This window comes from Lathamus discolor, chromosome W (assembly GCF_037157495.1).
Source record: "Lathamus discolor isolate bLatDis1 chromosome W, bLatDis1.hap1, whole genome shotgun sequence".
In the NCBI taxonomy this organism is placed as follows: Eukaryota; Metazoa; Chordata; class Aves; order Psittaciformes; family Psittacidae; genus Lathamus; species Lathamus discolor.
The window spans coordinates 2,918,952-2,936,494 of record NC_088908.1 but is presented as its reverse complement, the minus strand read 5'-3'; the positions used below and the strand labels follow the sequence as shown (position 1 = coordinate 2,936,494).

General features: G+C 37.8%; 1 protein-coding gene across 1 annotated transcript in view; it reads left to right on the top strand.

Annotated features, from left to right (window-relative positions):
• Positions 1 to 17,143, top strand: part of LOC136004485 (transportin-1-like) — a 93,795-nt gene extending 76,652 nt beyond the window's left edge. Inside the window, exons 16-25 of the mRNA XM_065661008.1 lie at positions 662 to 769; positions 988 to 1,146; positions 1,242 to 1,329; positions 2,452 to 2,550; positions 2,771 to 2,866; positions 5,875 to 5,950; positions 6,725 to 6,824; positions 8,258 to 8,332; positions 13,922 to 14,064; positions 15,394 to 17,143. Coding sequence (XP_065517080.1) covers positions 662 to 769; positions 988 to 1,146; positions 1,242 to 1,329; positions 2,452 to 2,550; positions 2,771 to 2,866; positions 5,875 to 5,950; positions 6,725 to 6,824; positions 8,258 to 8,332; positions 13,922 to 14,029 — 909 coding nt within the window. The 3' untranslated portion in view covers positions 14,030 to 14,064; positions 15,394 to 17,143. The remainder of the gene's footprint in view (positions 1 to 661; positions 770 to 987; positions 1,147 to 1,241; positions 1,330 to 2,451; positions 2,551 to 2,770; positions 2,867 to 5,874; positions 5,951 to 6,724; positions 6,825 to 8,257; positions 8,333 to 13,921; positions 14,065 to 15,393) is intronic.
• The last annotated feature ends 400 nt before the right edge of the window (positions 17,144 to 17,543 follow it).

Genomic DNA, 17,543 nt, shown 5'->3' with positions numbered 1-17,543 from the left:
AGTATGACTATAAAAGCTGGTAGTGTTAGGTATCTCCCGTTGCAGAGAAAATATTATGACTGTAGTGAGAAAATCTTGTGACTGAAGAAACGCCATCAGGTTTAGCAGAAATATTTAGAGGGGTTTTTTTGCCATTCTTGAGTGTTTTCTTTGGGATTCTATGATTTTAAAGATAATTTTCAATCCCCCTGTGGTTCTTCTCTCTCTCCTTGTTCTCCCTTCATCCCTCCATTAAAACTGTTATCAAACAGTCTGAAGGTATGAACTATGTAGTCTACTGTCTTTACTTTCCAAGTGTGAAGCAGGAAAACACTTCTAGAGAAATTAGTTTCATAACTCTTGGGTAAAGTCAGGGATTGTACATGGTCAGGATCCTGAAATTTAGTGTAAGTGCTAGCTGATTTATAGTAACGGTATGAACTTTCTTGGCCACCTCTGAGAAGATGTTGCTTCTAAGAAATTTTCTTGACTGGCATAAGTAGGAGTGAGTAACAATTAGCTGACAGTTGCCTTGGCTCAGCTAATTGGTATTGCCTTTCTAGGTTGTTTTTATTTACTTTTGGGTATAATTCACCTCTCCCAAGTAAAAGGTACTTTGGGGCGGTAGGGGAGGTTAGTGTGTCTCTTGCTCTTTTTTTTTTTCTTCTTTATTTTATTCCAGTGCCTGTCGTCAGTTGCTACTGCCTTGCAATCTGGCTTTCTTCCATACTGTGAACCTGTATACCAGCGTTGTGTAAATCTGGTGCAGAAGACTCTTGCACAAGCCATGGTATTTTTCTATTGCTATTCCAGTGTTTTCAAAATAACTCCTCAAACCAATGTATTAGCTATGTAAATTATGGGTTTGCAGGAAAGTTTGTAGTATTAGCCATTGAATATTTAAATGAAGCTGCAATTCTGAAACTAATTTTTTGTTTGGTTTATTTTTATTTTTATGCATACCCCTGAGAAATACTCATTTTCAAAATGTGTACTTATTTGTTGCAGTTGCACAACGCTCAGCCAGACCAATATGAGGCACCAGATAAAGATTTCATGATTGTGGCCCTTGATTTACTCAGTGGTTTAGCTGAAGGACTTGGAGGCAACATAGAACAGCTAGTGGCTTGCAGCAATATCCTGACATTAATGTACCAATGCATGCAGGTGAGATGAGTAACCTGTTTAATCCAAGGATTTTCTTTCTTAAGGGAATTTGAAACACTTCTAGAATTGTCAGGTTTTTTTCTTCCTCTCTTTAGGATAAAATGCCTGAGGTACGGCAGAGTTCTTTTGCATTGTTAGGTGATCTGACAAAGGCGTGTTTTCAGCATGTTAAGCCTTGCATTGGTATGTTTCTTTTACGTATTAAATAATTAACACATTTTACAAACTGTTAAAGGGGCTGGTTTAGCCATTGTTAAGTTCCCTTTTCTGTGGCATGCCTTCTCATGGTGTTATAAGCTTTCATTTTCCTGGTGTCTGTAGTCTTTTCTCCTTTGAACTGTGTGCTTAAGACATATTGCTCTTTTTGTAGACAGTGCAAAAGTTCATTTTGCTGCTTGATTTTTATAATGTAACATGCTTTCTATTGTACTGGAATACAGCAAAACATGTACTTCGACTTCAATTAGAACAATTGTTTTCTTTGATAAATACTTCTTTTTTCTTTTTTAAAAAACCCATCAGCTTTAAATAGTTGGGGTTTTTTCTTCTACTAGAATCTTTTTTACATATAATTTATGTATATTGAAATTAGAAAACCTGGTTAGGTTTGGTGTTTTTTCTTGTTTTCTTTTTAACTTCAGTAGGGAAGTAGCATCAGTTATACACTTCAGTATTCACTGTCTCTTCCCTCAGATACTCTCGAGATACACTTCACAAATGAATGCCTGGATAGGCTTAGAATTTAAAATTCATTTAGCAGATGCTATAATCTATCTTTGTGACTAGTATTTTATTAAAATTTATTCAAAGCTGTGATTTGCTTTCTAGGATTCATTGTTGTTTGCCACTGGGTTTTTTTTGGGGGGGGTGGAGGGTGGGGTGTTGTGTTTGGTGGGGGGGGGTTGTTGGTTTTGTTGTTTGGTGGGGGGTGTTTGGGGTTTTTTGGCTAGTTTGGGTTTTTTTTTTTAGCACAGCTGAATACATAGCTATCCAGATATGGGGTTTTTTTTTTCTTCCCCCACCCCCAGGAAGGGGAGGAAAAAAAGGCTTCTAGTGTTACGTAAAGCTTATTAGAAATATTTTTAAATCATAGTTTGAAAAGATTTGCATTGATCTGCTTAGGTTGTAAAATTTAGGTTAATCTGATATGTAGCAGAAATAGAACTCTTGTTAATTCTGGTGTAATGCTTTAGAAGAATGCTTACGTGATTTTTTAAACACACACCCCCCTCCCCCATGATCTTACAGTAATGGGACAAGATTGTTGTATTGTGTGATGAGATTTTAAAATGTTGTTCTTTCTAGCTGATTTCATGCCCATTTTGGGAACCAACCTAAACCCGGAATTCATTTCTGTATGTAACAATGCCACCTGGGCAATTGGAGAAATCGCCATCCAGATGGGTAAGTTTTTTAACTTTTTTTTTTTCTTTGAATCTTTGCAAATTTAGAATGGTATGTCTGGGTTGTGTTTTTTTCTTAGTTTTTAGTGATACTTACACATTTAAATTTAAATTAAATTTTATATTCTTGTCCTTGACAGTAAATTCAATGTACCAGATCTAAATAGATCATGTATATTAATGGCAATTTTCTTCTGAATGTTTCTTTTTGGCTGTTTCAGGTATAGAGATGCAGCCTTATATTCCAATGGTGTTGCACCAGCTTGTAGAAATAATTAACAGACCCAACACACCAAAGACATTATTAGAGAACACAGGTACCCCAAAACTGCAACATTAATGGTGAAGGGAATTAGAGGGCTGTTTGGTTTTTTTAATAATGATTTCAGGGAGGTTGTGAGTGCTCCATCCCTGGCAGTGTTCAAGGCCAGGTTGGATGAAGCCTTGGGTGGAATGGTTTAGTGTGGGGTGTCCCTGCCCATGGCAGGGGGGTTGGAACTAGATGATCTTGAGGTCCTTTCCAACCCTAACTATTCTATGATTCTATGATTCTAAAAACTGCATAGAACTCACTTTATTGCTATGTATTTGGCTTTTATAAGCAAAACTAAATCTTTTGCAGAAGCTCTTACAAGTCTCAGTCTTGCAACAATGCATCTATCATATATCTAGATTATTAAAGTTATTGCTTTCTCACCTTTATTACATTTTATATTTATCATCTATTGAAATATTCTTCAATTTTATTTATGTATATGACAAATGTATGCAGTGACGCTTAAAGAGTTAGTGGCTTTTCACTGATTTTAATATATGCATGTCCTCACACGTGTATTGCATTTATATGTCAAGTGTTTGAAACAAATGTAATTGGCATATATAAAACAAATAATGAACTTAAATCATGAATTTACAAAAAAATGCACTTTTTAAAGATTAATTTGTAGTAATATGCACAAAAATCTAGATCTGTGATGGCAGTTTAACCACAGCATAACTGAAATTATGTATAACTTCTACTATCTGGTCACTTAAAAAAATTCTGAAAAGTCTAACTGGCATGCTTATTTTTATGTTCTGGCCAGCAGCTTTGCCTTCCAAAATCTCAATTTGGAAGCATCCCCCAAATGTTTTATTGAATCAGAATTTCTGAGGCTTGTTTCTTTTGTGTTTATAGAGGGCATGTTCTGGTATGAAGAGCACCTTCCCTACTTCATCAAAACTTTATTAATAATTTAACAGGTTTCTGGTTAGCTATTTTACCATTTGAGAATCTTTTGACTTTTTTCTGTTTGAAAACTATTTTGTAAGAAAAATGATAGTTTGGTAATTATGCTTGACATAATTGAAAATTGCGTAAATTCAGTTTTAGTTACTTTGTTTTTTTCTCTAAGTATGAGATAAAATGGAGAGAGATTTTTTCAATGCATATTTATCCTCCAGTATTCTCTACATACCAACCCCGTCATTTAGTATGGAAGGTGAACTTGAAGGAAAAATTGCCTAGTTATTTCGTGTATTATAGGTACCGCTTTTTTAAAATATTATTTTGGAGCAAATAATTGCTTGTTACACTGTGGAATAGTATAGCAATAGAAATTCTCTTTCTCCCTGTCCCAACCCCCATCATCTGTACTGATGGATGTATAATACCTATAACTGAGAAGTATCTAGTACTTAAAAGTTTGCCTCCATCACTGCTAGAGAATTTTTTTAAGCATCCAAACACTGACTTTTTTTTTTTTTTTTTAAGCATCTTAATAGTTACTTTAAATGCGGATGCCTAACTGCAGATAAATGTTGAGTGTGGTGTACTTATTATAAGTTTGTTGTGGGATATTGTGCTGCATACATGCCATTGGTATGTGCAAGAGTATTACCGTTTTCTACTTTAGGTTGTTATGTAATGAACTATGAAAACACTTCTATGGAAACATACAAGGACCACCTTAAGTAAAAGTAGTTGCATAGAAAATAATGAGTACATGACAAAAAGTTAAGCTTTGTCAGAAATTACTATTCCTTGTACAGACCTGTGAGAACTTACAGATAAACCTTAAAAGTGTATTTTCATTTGAAAGTGCCACTTCAAATACAGTTTTATAAGTTAGATCTGCCAAAAATTTAAGACACTGAATATTGAAATTTTATAATGTCTGGGCAAAATAGTACATTACCCGTGAGCCACAGCTTTCATGGAATGAGTACATTTCAAACTGCTAGCATATCCTACACTAAACTTTTATTGAAGAAAGCATCACCTGCTTTATTGCATGTTTCATGAACCTGGTCACAAATGCCTGTTAATTAGTGTTGCGTAGTATGTCCCTTGAACGCAGGTTTCCTTTCTTTGCTTCATATAAATCTGCTGGATTTTAGTGTTATTCGTGTATTTTGCTTCAAGTAATCCTGATACATTATTCCTACCTTCTCCTTTTTCTAAAGATTAATCTTTCATGAGTTGAGCAAGCACCATTAAAACACGTTTGCATGATATTTTATTCAGTCTCCCTTAGAACAAAAGGCAACACTACCTAATCATGCAAAGAAGCAGTTTTGTTTGTCATGTGTCCTTATGCTTTTGTATAAAAAGTAAGATTCTTATACAACTTTCATGAGGAAGCTTTTTCTGAACAGGAGAAATATTGGGATTAAAGAACTAATTCTCTGCAGTAGGTTGCTGTGAGTTAGTGACCACTTAAAATTCTCTACAAGATTATGAAGAAAACAAATATTTGGTGCTCTTAGAGAAGTGTTTAATCTATTTATAGTTTATTAGATAGACCACAATATATTCAATGTAAAAGTATGTATAAATGTATTTTTACTGATAGATAGTAAGCCTATTAAAATCTTGATTTCAAAGTACTGAAAAAGTAAAATGCTTAGGACTACTTAATACTAAAACTGAAAATGCTTAATTCCTTTCTGTCAAGCGTATCCATAATAGTACTTTTTATTAAAAATTTTGAAGTGTATGGTAGGTAGATTTACTGTAAGAAATGATTCTGAAGATGGCAGAGTGACTGCTTACATCAGAAAGCCTTTGGATTTTAAATTGTGGATTTTGGTGTTATCTATCTCATTTTCTTCTTTAATTTCTCTTTTACCCTGGAGAGTATACCACATACGTTGCTGCCTCTAATTTAGGGGGTGGTAATAAACAGCACTGGTGAAATCTTATGTTTACTATCATACACAGATTCTGTTGGCTTCTGTTTCTGAGTTATTTGTTGTTTTTTCTTTATTTTTTTCTCCTCCCCCTTCATTTGCTCATGTCTTGGTTGGCGTTTGGTGGTGTATAACCGTGATTGCATTACCTTAGCAATAACAGTTGGTCGTCTTGGTTACGTTTGTCCTCAAGAGGTGGCCCCCATGCTACAGCAGTTTATAAGACCCTGGTGTGTATTATTAAATCTTTATTTTTTAATTCATTTTTCTTCACTTTCTTTCTTCTGTCTCACTTTTAGATATATTTTTGGTTGGTTACAAAGTCTCAATCCTTAATCATTGCCAACCATGTGACTAATCTTGTCCTATCAGGTTTGTGAGGTTTTAGTAGCAATGTCATATATTCTTTATGTTGTGGCTCACAACTAATTTATGCATGGGATAAGATTGTCACATGCTTGTGTGTTAAAGCTTGACTACAAAAGAGCATTTTAAAATCCACCAGAATGATAATACAATGCATGCAAATACTGTAAAATTTAAACTGTGTATTACTTCGGTCTGAGGCTTGAATTGCTGTAAGGAATATGTTTCTAGACTTGCTATGTATAAAGTAGCTTGCTTGCTGCTGTAAAAGTTAAATAACTGTTCTGTAAGTGATATCTGACATAATTCACACTGTGATAGCATTATACGTTCTGCTTTTAATAATGATTGATAGTTTCTATAAATATTTCATATACATGTTTCTTTTGTGTTTAATGGAATGCAGGTCACACTTTCTAACTGTATATAGTGCAACAGGAAAGCAAGAATCTGGAGATGATACCTAATGGGAATATACTAGTAAAGACTGTGCATCAAGTATCTTTCTAAGTGTTCAAAATAATATTTCAGATAATCTTATCAGTGTGACTTATTCCATCAAATGCTGTCATCTAGTTCTGACTTGACAGAATGAAAAAGTAATAGAATTAGCTAAGTTTTGCTCTCCAATTTACTAGGTGCACTTCTCTACGAAACATAAGAGACAATGAGGAAAAGGATTCAGCATTCCGTGGGATATGTACCATGATCTCGGTCAACCCCAGTGGAGTAGTCCAAGTAAGATAAATAAATATATCTTAACTTTTTTCTTTCTTCATGTAAAATTTAGTGAAAGCTGTATATGGAGTACAAAAAAGTTTAGCTTGATGTTGTTTCCTTGTAGTACATGCTGTAGCTGCTTTTTTGATGTCAAGGATGCCGATGTGTTTATATTTTATATTATACATGTCATGATACTTCAGGATTTCTGCTTCAGTAATTATCACTTACGGAAAGGACAGTATTGTTAAATTAATTTTTTGTCTTTTACTTACAAAGAATATATAAACAATGGACTTTGACTGTATTTTGATACTTCTGTCAGTCTTTTCTATGTTGAGGATAGGTATGAAAATACAAGGCAAAAGTTGACATACTAAAACCTGTTTTTCAGGTGCAATCTAGGCTTTTAAAAAAAAGAAACAGAACACAAGCAATAACCACCCCTTCATTCTTAAAACTTAGGTAGGGAAGATTTTGTTTCAACTTTGGATATATTGCCTAAAGAGTCAATACGGCAAGGAAGCCGCATCTCTTTAAAATAAATGGTACATCTCAGGAACAGCGTATGAGCCTCTGCAGCTCCAAGATAACGCTATACCAGTGTAATATTTTCTAAGAGGGAAATGAAGGTGAATTTCCCTCTCCTCTGCCTGGAATCCTTCTTCCCGAAACACAAGAATTGATCCTCTATCATGTTTTGGATTTTTCAGTTTATTTCACTTATCCCTTATTTTGTACTTAGCATTTCCCTCTTCTGCTGTCCATTTGTTCTTTCACACAGCTTAAAGGGAGAGAGTAATTAAGGACAGTCATCATAATCCCAGCTCCTATGGTAGTCGTCCTCTTCACTTCCTATCCAAAAACATGTGCATTATCAACTTAATCATTAAGACTGATGTTTTAATGGTATAGTAGGAGGCAATGCATGACAACAGATTAAATAAACATAGGGATTTTGGGGTGGCTTTAGTTTTGAACCTGTATGATAAACACTATGTGTATCTCAGAAACAACTTCTGGCTCTGCAGAAAGAAATGCAACACTGGCAATACATGAGAGTGAGTTGCAAGTGTGGTCTTGCACTTGTCGATTGCTATTAAGATGATTCTCAAACTCAGTATGTGTACCGAAAGAATTAAGACAAGTGTGGTGTGGGAGGGGAAGAGGTGTTTGTTCGATATGGGGTTTTTCTGAACTGTGGTTTTATTTAATCAAAAAACTGATTAAACAAAGCTATTCCTACACTCAGCTATTTCTATTTCCATACACTTAAGCATACAATAAATTACCATTATTGTTTGAATTAATTGAAAAATAAAGGCATAAAACCAAAAGCAGTTGTGAATTAGGATCAAATACCCTGCATAGTTCATAGAAAAAACGTCAAGCAATGTTTTTAGACCTATAAATTGAGTTTTCTAACCTATATGATTGTTTAATCTTTTTAGGACTTTATTTTTTTTTGTGATGCTGTTGCATCATGGATTAGCCCAAAAGATGATCTCCGAGACATGTTCTGTAAGGTAATGTTTCTAATATGACAGTATATCTGAACTACAATTGTTTTGGATCCTGTTTCTTTGTCGCTTTCTATTTCCACTATTAGCACTTACTGTACTTGTGGTCATGAAGGCTTTCTTGCAAAGTCATAAATTTTCAGACAAAGCTTCATAAAAAATCTGAATTTTTACCTATATTTTTTTACGTGCTTTCAGGTTATTCCAAAATTGTTTTCAACAGTGTTGAAAAGCTTGCTTGAGATCTTATTTGAAAGGATAATCATCCTCAAAGATCTTTTCATAATGTCCTGCCTGCTATGTTTTGACTGCATTTGGAAGAACAGGGGGGGTTTATGCCTCCTTTTTCTTTTGAAAGACATCTAGAAAATTGCAAATCATAGAATCATAGAATAGTTAGGGTTGGAAAGGACCTTAGGATCATCTAGTTCTAACCCCCCTGCCATGGGAAGGGGCGCCTCACACTAGACCGTGTTGCCCAAGGCCCTGTCCAACCTGGCCTTGAACACTGCCAGGGATGGAGCATTCACAACTTCTTCCAATGCTATCCTGATCTGTTTATCTTGCTTCAGCTGAAAATAAGATTTTTTGGGGATTGCTTAACCCTCCTCATAATCCCTCTTGGAGAAGCAAGTCTTCAAGAAACTAACGTACAGTGATAGCAAAGAAGACATCCCTAGACAAACTCAATAGAATTTAAGCAAAAAGACTGTTTCCCTTGCATAAAATAAAAAAAAAAAAAAAACCCACCCTAAACACTCAAAATAATATGTTGGTTTTGCACTACTGTCTTAGGTTAAAGACCAGAAAAAAATAAATTTATTTCAGTTTCATGAACAAATGCTGTTACTGTTCAGTAGTGTGGCTCCCATCATATGTCATAAAATGAAATCTCTGTTTAGGAAGGTTGCCTGTCAAAAGTTAATAAATCATAGAATACCAGTTTCGAAGGGACCTCAAGAATCATCTGGTCCAACCTTTAACCCTAAACCACGACACCCTCTTAAAGCTAAAACGGAGCATATTTCTAAGTACGACTCATGGGTCAATATTAGCACTTTCTCCTCATTGCTAAGTGTGCATATCAGGAAAGAAGACAGAAATTTGGATCCCATCTTGAGTAGAAAACACAAAAATCTCACTATCCTAGTTAGGGGACTAGTTATCTGCAAAGCTTCAAAGGAACGTCAGGAACAGGAAAGGCATAGCTGTGAGTATTCTCATACTCTGCATCAGCAGAAGGAAACAGGAAATAGGAGCTTAAAAGAAATTCCAGGGTCTGTGGTGATTATCCAAAGCAGTTTCAGTACATCAAAGAATCATGGAATCAGTAGTGTTGGAAGGGACCTCTGGAGATCATCTAGTCCAACACCCCTGCCAAGGAAGGGACACCTAGACCAGGTTACACAGGAACATGTGTGGGTGGGTTTTGAATGTCTTCATAGAAGGAGACTCCACAACCCCCTAGGCAGCCTGTTCCAGTGCTCTGCCACCCTCAACCTAAAGAAGTTCTTCGTCATGTTGAGGCGAAACTTCTTGTGTTTTACTTTATGGCCATTGCTCCTCGTCCTGTCACTGGGCACCACTGAAAAGAGTATGGCACCATCCTCCTGGCACCCACCTCTGAGATATTTATATGCATTAATGAGATCCCCTCTCTGCTCTTCACTAGACTAAGCAGGCACAGTTCCTGCAGTCTCTCCTCATAAGAGAGATGCTTCAGACCCCTTATCATCCTTGTGGCCCTCTGCTGGACCCTCTCCAGTAGCTCCTTGTCTTTCTTGTACTGAGGAGCCCAGAGCTGGACACAGTACTCCAGATGTGGCCTCACCAGGGTCAAGTAGAGGGGGGAGGATCACCTCCCTCGACCTGCTGGCCACAGTCTTCCCAATGCACCCCAGGATACTCTTGGCCTTCCTGGACAAAAGGTCAGAACTGCTGTCTACTAGGTCAGCCCCCAACCTGTACTGGTACTTGGGGTTCTTCCTCCCCAGGTGCAGTACCCTACACTTGCCCTTCTTGAACCTCATGAGGTTCCTCTCCACCCAATTCTCCAGCCTATCAAGGTCCCACTGAATGGTAGCACAGCCTTCAGGTGTATCAGCCACTCCCCCCAGCTTCGTATCATCAGCCAACTTGCTGAGTGTACACTCTAGCCCTTCATCCAGGTCATTGATAAGCAAGTTAAATAAGACTGGACCCAGTATTGATCCCTGCGGAACACCACTGACTACAGGCCAATGACTGGATACTACTCCACTGATCACAACCCTCCGAAGTGTGCCATTCAGCCAGTTTTCAATCCACCTCACTGTCCATTCATCTAACCCACATTTACTAAGTTTACCTACGAGAATGTTATGGGAGACAGTGTCAAAAGTCTTGCTGAAGTTAAGGTAGATAACATCCACTGCTCTCCCCTCGTTGACCCATCCTGCCATGTCATCATAAAAGGCTATTAGATTGGTCAAGCAAGATTTACCCTTGGTTGTGGGAATCGCCGGGAGACGAGCTCATCAGATGATGACCGACTAGTCTCGTTTATTGCTAAGCAGATGGATACTTATATACCTTGCTTGCATGTTTATAGTTTGGTTACAGAGAGATCATTGGCTTACAGCTTTTACATGTTACAAGATCATTGGTTTGTAGCTTCTACATTTTTGCAGCTACACCGTGCACCCCCCCACCATCCTCCTTCTCATGCACTTATCACTTAGTGGCCTTGGCTGTGATTGGTCATAGTATGTTGCTGTTTGCCGGTGTCCTTCATTTCCTCATTATCTGGCGTGAGAGGTTTGCACCATGTTCTACACAGATGTCTTGTTTCAGCTCGTTGATGGGAACGTGACCTTTTGACCTTTTTCGACAAGCCAATCCTCCACACTTGGTGAATTCATGATGACTACATGTCATGAAAGACATATGCAGGGACTAGGAGAGTGAAGGCCTTAAGCCCATTGTAGGAGAGGATCAGGTTCAAGATCATCCAAGGAACCTGAATGCGCACAAGTCCATGGGACCAGATGTAATTCATCCGTGGGTCCTGAGGGAACTGGAGGATAAATTTGCTAAGCTACTGTTCATCATATTTGAAAAATCACGGTAGTGAGGGGAAGTTCCCAGCGACTGGGAAAAAGGAAATATATCCCCCATTTTTAAAAAGGGAAAGTTGAAGACCCGGGGAACTACAGACCAGTCAGTCTCACCTCTGTGCCTGGCAGGATCACAGAGCAGTTTCTCCTGGAAACCATGCACACGAAAAACAACGAGGTGGTTGGTGGCAGCCAACATGTCTTCACTAAGGGCAAATCATGCCTGACCAATTTGGTGACCTTCTGCTATGGGGCTACAGAACGGATGGATAGGGGCAGAGCAACTGACGTCTACCTGGACTCGTGCAAAGAGTTTGGCACTGTCCTGCATGACATCCTTGTCTCTAAACAAGGTGGGCCAATGCCAACCTCAAAGTTCAACAATGTGAGGTGCAAGGTCCTACACCTGGGTCGAGGCAATCCCAGGCACAGCTACAGGTTGGGTGGAGAAGGACTTGGGGGTGGTGGTTGATGAGAAACTGAACGTGAGCTGGCTTCAGTGTGCGCTCGCAGCCCAGAAACCAACCGTATACTGGGCTGCATCAAAAGAAGCATGACCAGCAGGTCAAAGGAGGTGATCCCGCCCCTCTACTCTGCTCTTGTGAGACCCCATAGAACAGTTGGAACAAGTCCAGAGGAGGCCACAAGGATGATCAGGAGCCTGGAGCACCTCCCATACAAAGACAGGCTGAAAAAATTGGGACTGCGCAGCCTGGAGAAGAGAAGGCTGCGTGGTAACCTCATAGCAGCCTTCCAATGTCTGTAGTGGGCCTACATGGGTGTCGGAGAGGGACTCTTCATTAGGGACTGCAGTGATAAGACAAGGGGCAATGGGTTCAAAGTGAAACGGGAGATTTATGTTGGATATAAGGAAGAAATTCTTCCCTGTGAGGGTGGTGAGACACTGGCACAGGTTGCACAGAGAAGCTGTGGCTGCCCCATGCCTGGAAGTGTTCAAGGCCAGGTTGGACAGGGCCTTGAGCAACCTGGTCTAGTGGGAGGTGTCCCTGCCCATGGCAGGGGGGTTTGAACTAGATGATCTTAAGGTCCTTTCCAACCCAAACCATTCTGCAATTCTATGATTCTGTGTTTCTCTCCTGGTCCTTCAGCATTCAGTACATGCTTTAATAATCCATGCTCCTCTTTTTTTAGATTCTTTCCAGGATATCCATGTGGGATCTAATACATTCAAACTAAACACGGTATTTCTTGGTCACTTGGCATAAAGACAGCCTTTCTTTTTAAACTGTATTCTTCTGTACTTTTTGCCGTGCAAGGAAGGAGACAAAGTTTTCTTCAAGTGATGGCATGGAAATTTTTTGGATTACTTCCTCATTAGGGTGACTTTATATGCTAGCTGAATACATGATTACTTTAGTTAAGCTACATGTTTTTCCAACACTGGAGCTGAGAGTGAAAATGCCCCTTCCAAGAGCACTGGTAGATGGGCTGCCAGTGTTGACAACTGATACATATCCTATGAATTGCATCACATTTTATGAAAGCAAAATATCTGAAGACTCTAGCTGAAGCTCACTTGCTAAAACTGCACTGGAAGATGATTTTTAAAAAGTGGTCCTTCTGTTGTACCTGAATATATCTGAAGGGGGCCTCCAAGGATACCAGAGAGGAACTCTTCATCAGGGACTATAGTGATAGGACAAGGGATAATGGTTTTAAACTTAAACAGGGGAACTTCAGGTTAGATATAAGGAAGTTGTTCTTTACTGTGAGGGTGGTGAGGCACTGGAAAAGGTTGCCCAGAGAAGTTGCGAATGCTCCACCCCTGACAGTGTTCAAGGCCGGGTTGGACAGGGCCTTGAGCAACCTGGTCTAGTGTGAGGCATCCCTGCTCATAGCAGGGGGGTTGGAACTAGATGATCTTAAGGTCCTTTCCACCCCTAACCATTCTGTGATTCTATGATCCTTAGATTTTTTTCAGTCATTTCTTTCTTCTCTTCCCCTTTTATGCTGGCTTTTGACTACTGTGTTTAAAAGAACAGATAACTGTTCTTTTGAAGCATAAAAGATTTTAATAGTTTCCTTTTTACTAATAGGTGTCTACAGGTTCCATGGAAAAAACACAGCTCTCACAGCATGCTTTTGTATTTGCTAGAAATTGACAGACATTCGGTCTGTCAAATACTGGTGGTGGCATACATATGCACATATGTATATTTTTATATATGTATAATATAATATGCATTTATGTATAATATAATATGTATTTATATATTTTATACTATTTTGAGTGTGTAGCTATATTCTATATGTCACCCTTAACTGAAATGTTTGGGGTTTGTTTTTTTTCCTTTAAGACAGACATTACTAGACTTCATTTGTTTCTTAGTAACTTTTAAAATATGAAGCTGGGGACTTCAAATGGACAGATGCACAGTCCAGCAGTTTGTGGGTTACTGCATATGTTGCTTGAAATAATGACCATGATTCTACTATTTAATTGTTATCTTGACTTCTGCCCTCCTCCCCCCATTTGTAGATTCTTCATGGATTTAAAAACCAAGTTGGAGATGAGAATTGGAGGCGTTTCTCTGACCAGTTTCCTCTTCCCTTAAAAGAGCGCCTTGCAGCTTACTATGGAGTTTAACCTTATGTGCTGTAGCTGCAGTCCCATAATTAGAGGTAACCACACAAATCTGCCTTGCTAAGGGGGGGGGAAGAGATTCATAGTAGTATAGCAAGATAAGATTGGAAGTGTAGGTGTAAGAAAGTGCTTGTTTACGGTTAATGAGCAAAATTATGATTATAATCCTCAAGCTATCATACTGAACTCACAGGCTCCCTTATGTCTTATGAATTAGTAGATGACGGATGTGGTCTAAGCAGGAATATTTCCCTGGAATAGGAAAGCAAATTTAAGACGCTAGCCATGAGGAGTCAGATACATTCCTAACCACATACTAGATGATCTTTGCACTGAATAAAGGATGTTATGCTAATCTGTAGCTCTACTGACTGTAGAGCTTGATGTTTTGGGGAGGCTGATGTGTTTATTATTGCCACATTCCACTTTATGCACCAATTTAGTATTGTTACAGTTCTGTCTGGAGAATGATTCAACTTCAGCAAAGAATTGTGATTGTGCATTCTAGAATACTTGTATTCTTATACCACCTTGCTTTGTGTGCTATTTGTGCACACTGTATAAAAGCAAAGTTCCCTCTGGTAAAGTAGTGTGATACTGTGAAGAGATTATTATACTACCCAAAAAAGAGGACAAATTAAGTTTATTCATTCAATCATTATATAAATTTGATACTTCCTCTAGAATTTTTGTACTGAAATTGTGAGTGTGAATCATGCAGTTCTGCTTTATTGCTGAATGGGCAAGAGTCAGCCAAAGTTTTGTCAGTCAATGACATAAGAGAATTGCATTTTTGATCTGAATAATGGATTACAATTAAACCAATTTCAAACATTTACGTGCTGATAAATGAGGGAATTTTAATTCTGAAATAAGTGGTGTTTTTCATCCTAATGAAGAGGAATCTGAAGTGGTAAAACTGTCGCTTATCCTCAGTTTGTACTGAGGAGATACTATGACTATCTTGTTTAATCCACCTGAAAGCGAAATTGTTTGGTCAGTAGAAGGTATGTTAATATTTTTTCTCAATGTCATAACTACCTTATAATCTTGTACTAAACCAGGAAAAGCTTGTTAGAATATATAGGACTGCTTTTATCTTAAATGCAAGCTTACCCACGTAGTGGAATTGTCACTGTAGCCTTAAAGTATACAGTGCTGTTTCATGAATAATAATTTATCTGGTATAAATGGGGTCTTTTCTTAAACAGTCTTAAAAGGTAAAATCTAGTCATAGATTCATTTTTAAGTTAAAAGTTTTCACCTACTTCCTAAAAGAAGACAAAATAAGCTCTTTGTTTATGCACTGATCTGTCAGTTAAGGTTCATGGTTAGATTTAATTATACCTCTATCTTTTCTTTTATAGGTCCTTCAGTCTGGGAGACTATGAGGGAGTCTCTGCACCCAGGGAAAATGTTACCCTTTACTGTGGGGAAGGGTAAACCAGTAGGGAATAGAGTACAATCCCAACCCTACTGGGTGGGGTGGGAGGGAAGTGTTGCCGTCACTGTATTAAGTCGATGTTGGGAAATGTTTTAACATCTGGAGCCTTTGTGGGTGGAAATCTGTCTCCTATTACAACTCTGCACTGGATGCGAGGAAGAAGGAAAAAAAAAATTATTAACAAAACAGCACATTCTGGACTATTGTGGGGAATTGTACCAAAATAAGAACCATATAATTGAACCATAGGGATACATAAAGAGGAAAACTATTTTGCACACAATAAAAGAAACCTAAGGATGGGGGTCACAAACTGTAAAAGGCTTTCTTTTTTCTTTTATGTTGTTTTTGTTTCTTTGTTTGTTTTAAGTAAGGGTTTTCTACATTATTTCATCTTGCTTGATGGGATTCCTAGGTGATTTGCATGTTTACGAGTAAGTAAGCAAATTAAGTTAGTACAGTTAAAATGCAGACGTTTGCAGTGTGCAACTTAGAAACCCTGTTGTAAATTCATAATCATAGAGTCATAGAATGGTTAGGGTTGGAAGGGACCTTAAGATCATCTAGTTCCAACCCCCCTGCCGTGGGCAAGGACACCTTCCACTAGACCATGTCACCCAAGGCCCTGTCCAACCTGGCCTTGAACACTGCCAGGGATTAATAAAAGTTAACTTGGACAAAATTAAGCAACCTGCAAGCTGCCAAATGAGTTACTCCTTTCACTTTTGGGGCAAGGGGAGGGACACTTCAAAGGAAAGATTCACATATTAATTTTTACGTTAAAAAAAAAACAACAAACAAGTACCAGATATTTGTTTATTGTACTTAATTAATTTAATTTCTAGTGTAAAGAATTTTTTCTTAACATGCAGTTTAGGGTTCATACATGCATCCTGACTCATAGTAATTTAAATTAGTGGTAAAGTAGAATGCTTGCATCGCATAGGGTGAAATTGGTATACATTTACCTATGTTGTGCCAGTCTTGTGTTGCAGTTCACCACTTCAGTATAGCCCTGCATTTAAAATTCCTTTTCTGAGATTCCGTGGATCTTATTTTTATTAAGAATATAGGTATAAAGTACTGTAGTTAACAATTAGGCCTTGAAACACCTTTCTAGGATCTGTTAAGATTAAGATTGATATTGTATTGTGTGTAACCTGCACAATGTGGAACACTGATATAACTGTGCAAGATATTTGCCTCTGTGCTGTCAGTGTGATGTGCTTTCTGCATGCTTATATGCTAGTGATTCTTAGCAGAATCTCTAAAAAAGTTACATGGTAAGACCCATTAAAGGCTACATAAATGTTAGTTGACACATAAAGACAGTTGTAGAAGTCAGTGGCATGATTGCTATATTTGTGTGTATTCCCACTCAACATATTACCTTTTATGCTTTCTGTTCACAGCATGATCTTAGAGATGTTTAACGGATGTAATGTACTGTATCTACAACGTATTAGCGCATGTTGATAGCCCTTTGTGATGTAGCTAAATGCACAAGGGTAAAAGTTTAAAGCTACAGAGTGAAAGTTGGTTTGGATCCTCTTCATTTCATTTGTTTATCTTTTCTGTTGATGTTCTGGTTTTTTTTCGGTTGTTTTGGGTTTGGTTATTTTTCCCTCTATACTTACATGTATTCCTGTGAATAAACCCTTGTTAACTCTTTACTTTTCTTTCCATGTGTATTTTCTTATGTACTGTGAATGTGTAATCCTAACTGGTACGTTTTGACCTTGTGTTCATCTGAAAGTGGCAAGTCTTTCATTTATATTGCCTAAAGAGTATCCCATGATGATAAAGGAAAATGGAGAGATTTTTAAATCTGCTGGTCAGAGGTGAAGCTGCACTTTTCCATTTTTTCAAGTGCTGCATAATGAGCCTGCAAAACAAAAGTAAGCCATAGCAGCCTTTGTATAGATTTAGTTTCTCACCTTTGCATTGCAAAATTGGATATTGGGTAGCAGTTTGGATGGGAGTTTTTTGGTGGTTTGTGCTTTGTTTGTGAGGTTTTGGGGTTTTGTTTGCTGGTGGGAGGGGTGGTTTTTGAAGAACTTGCTACTCTTTGCA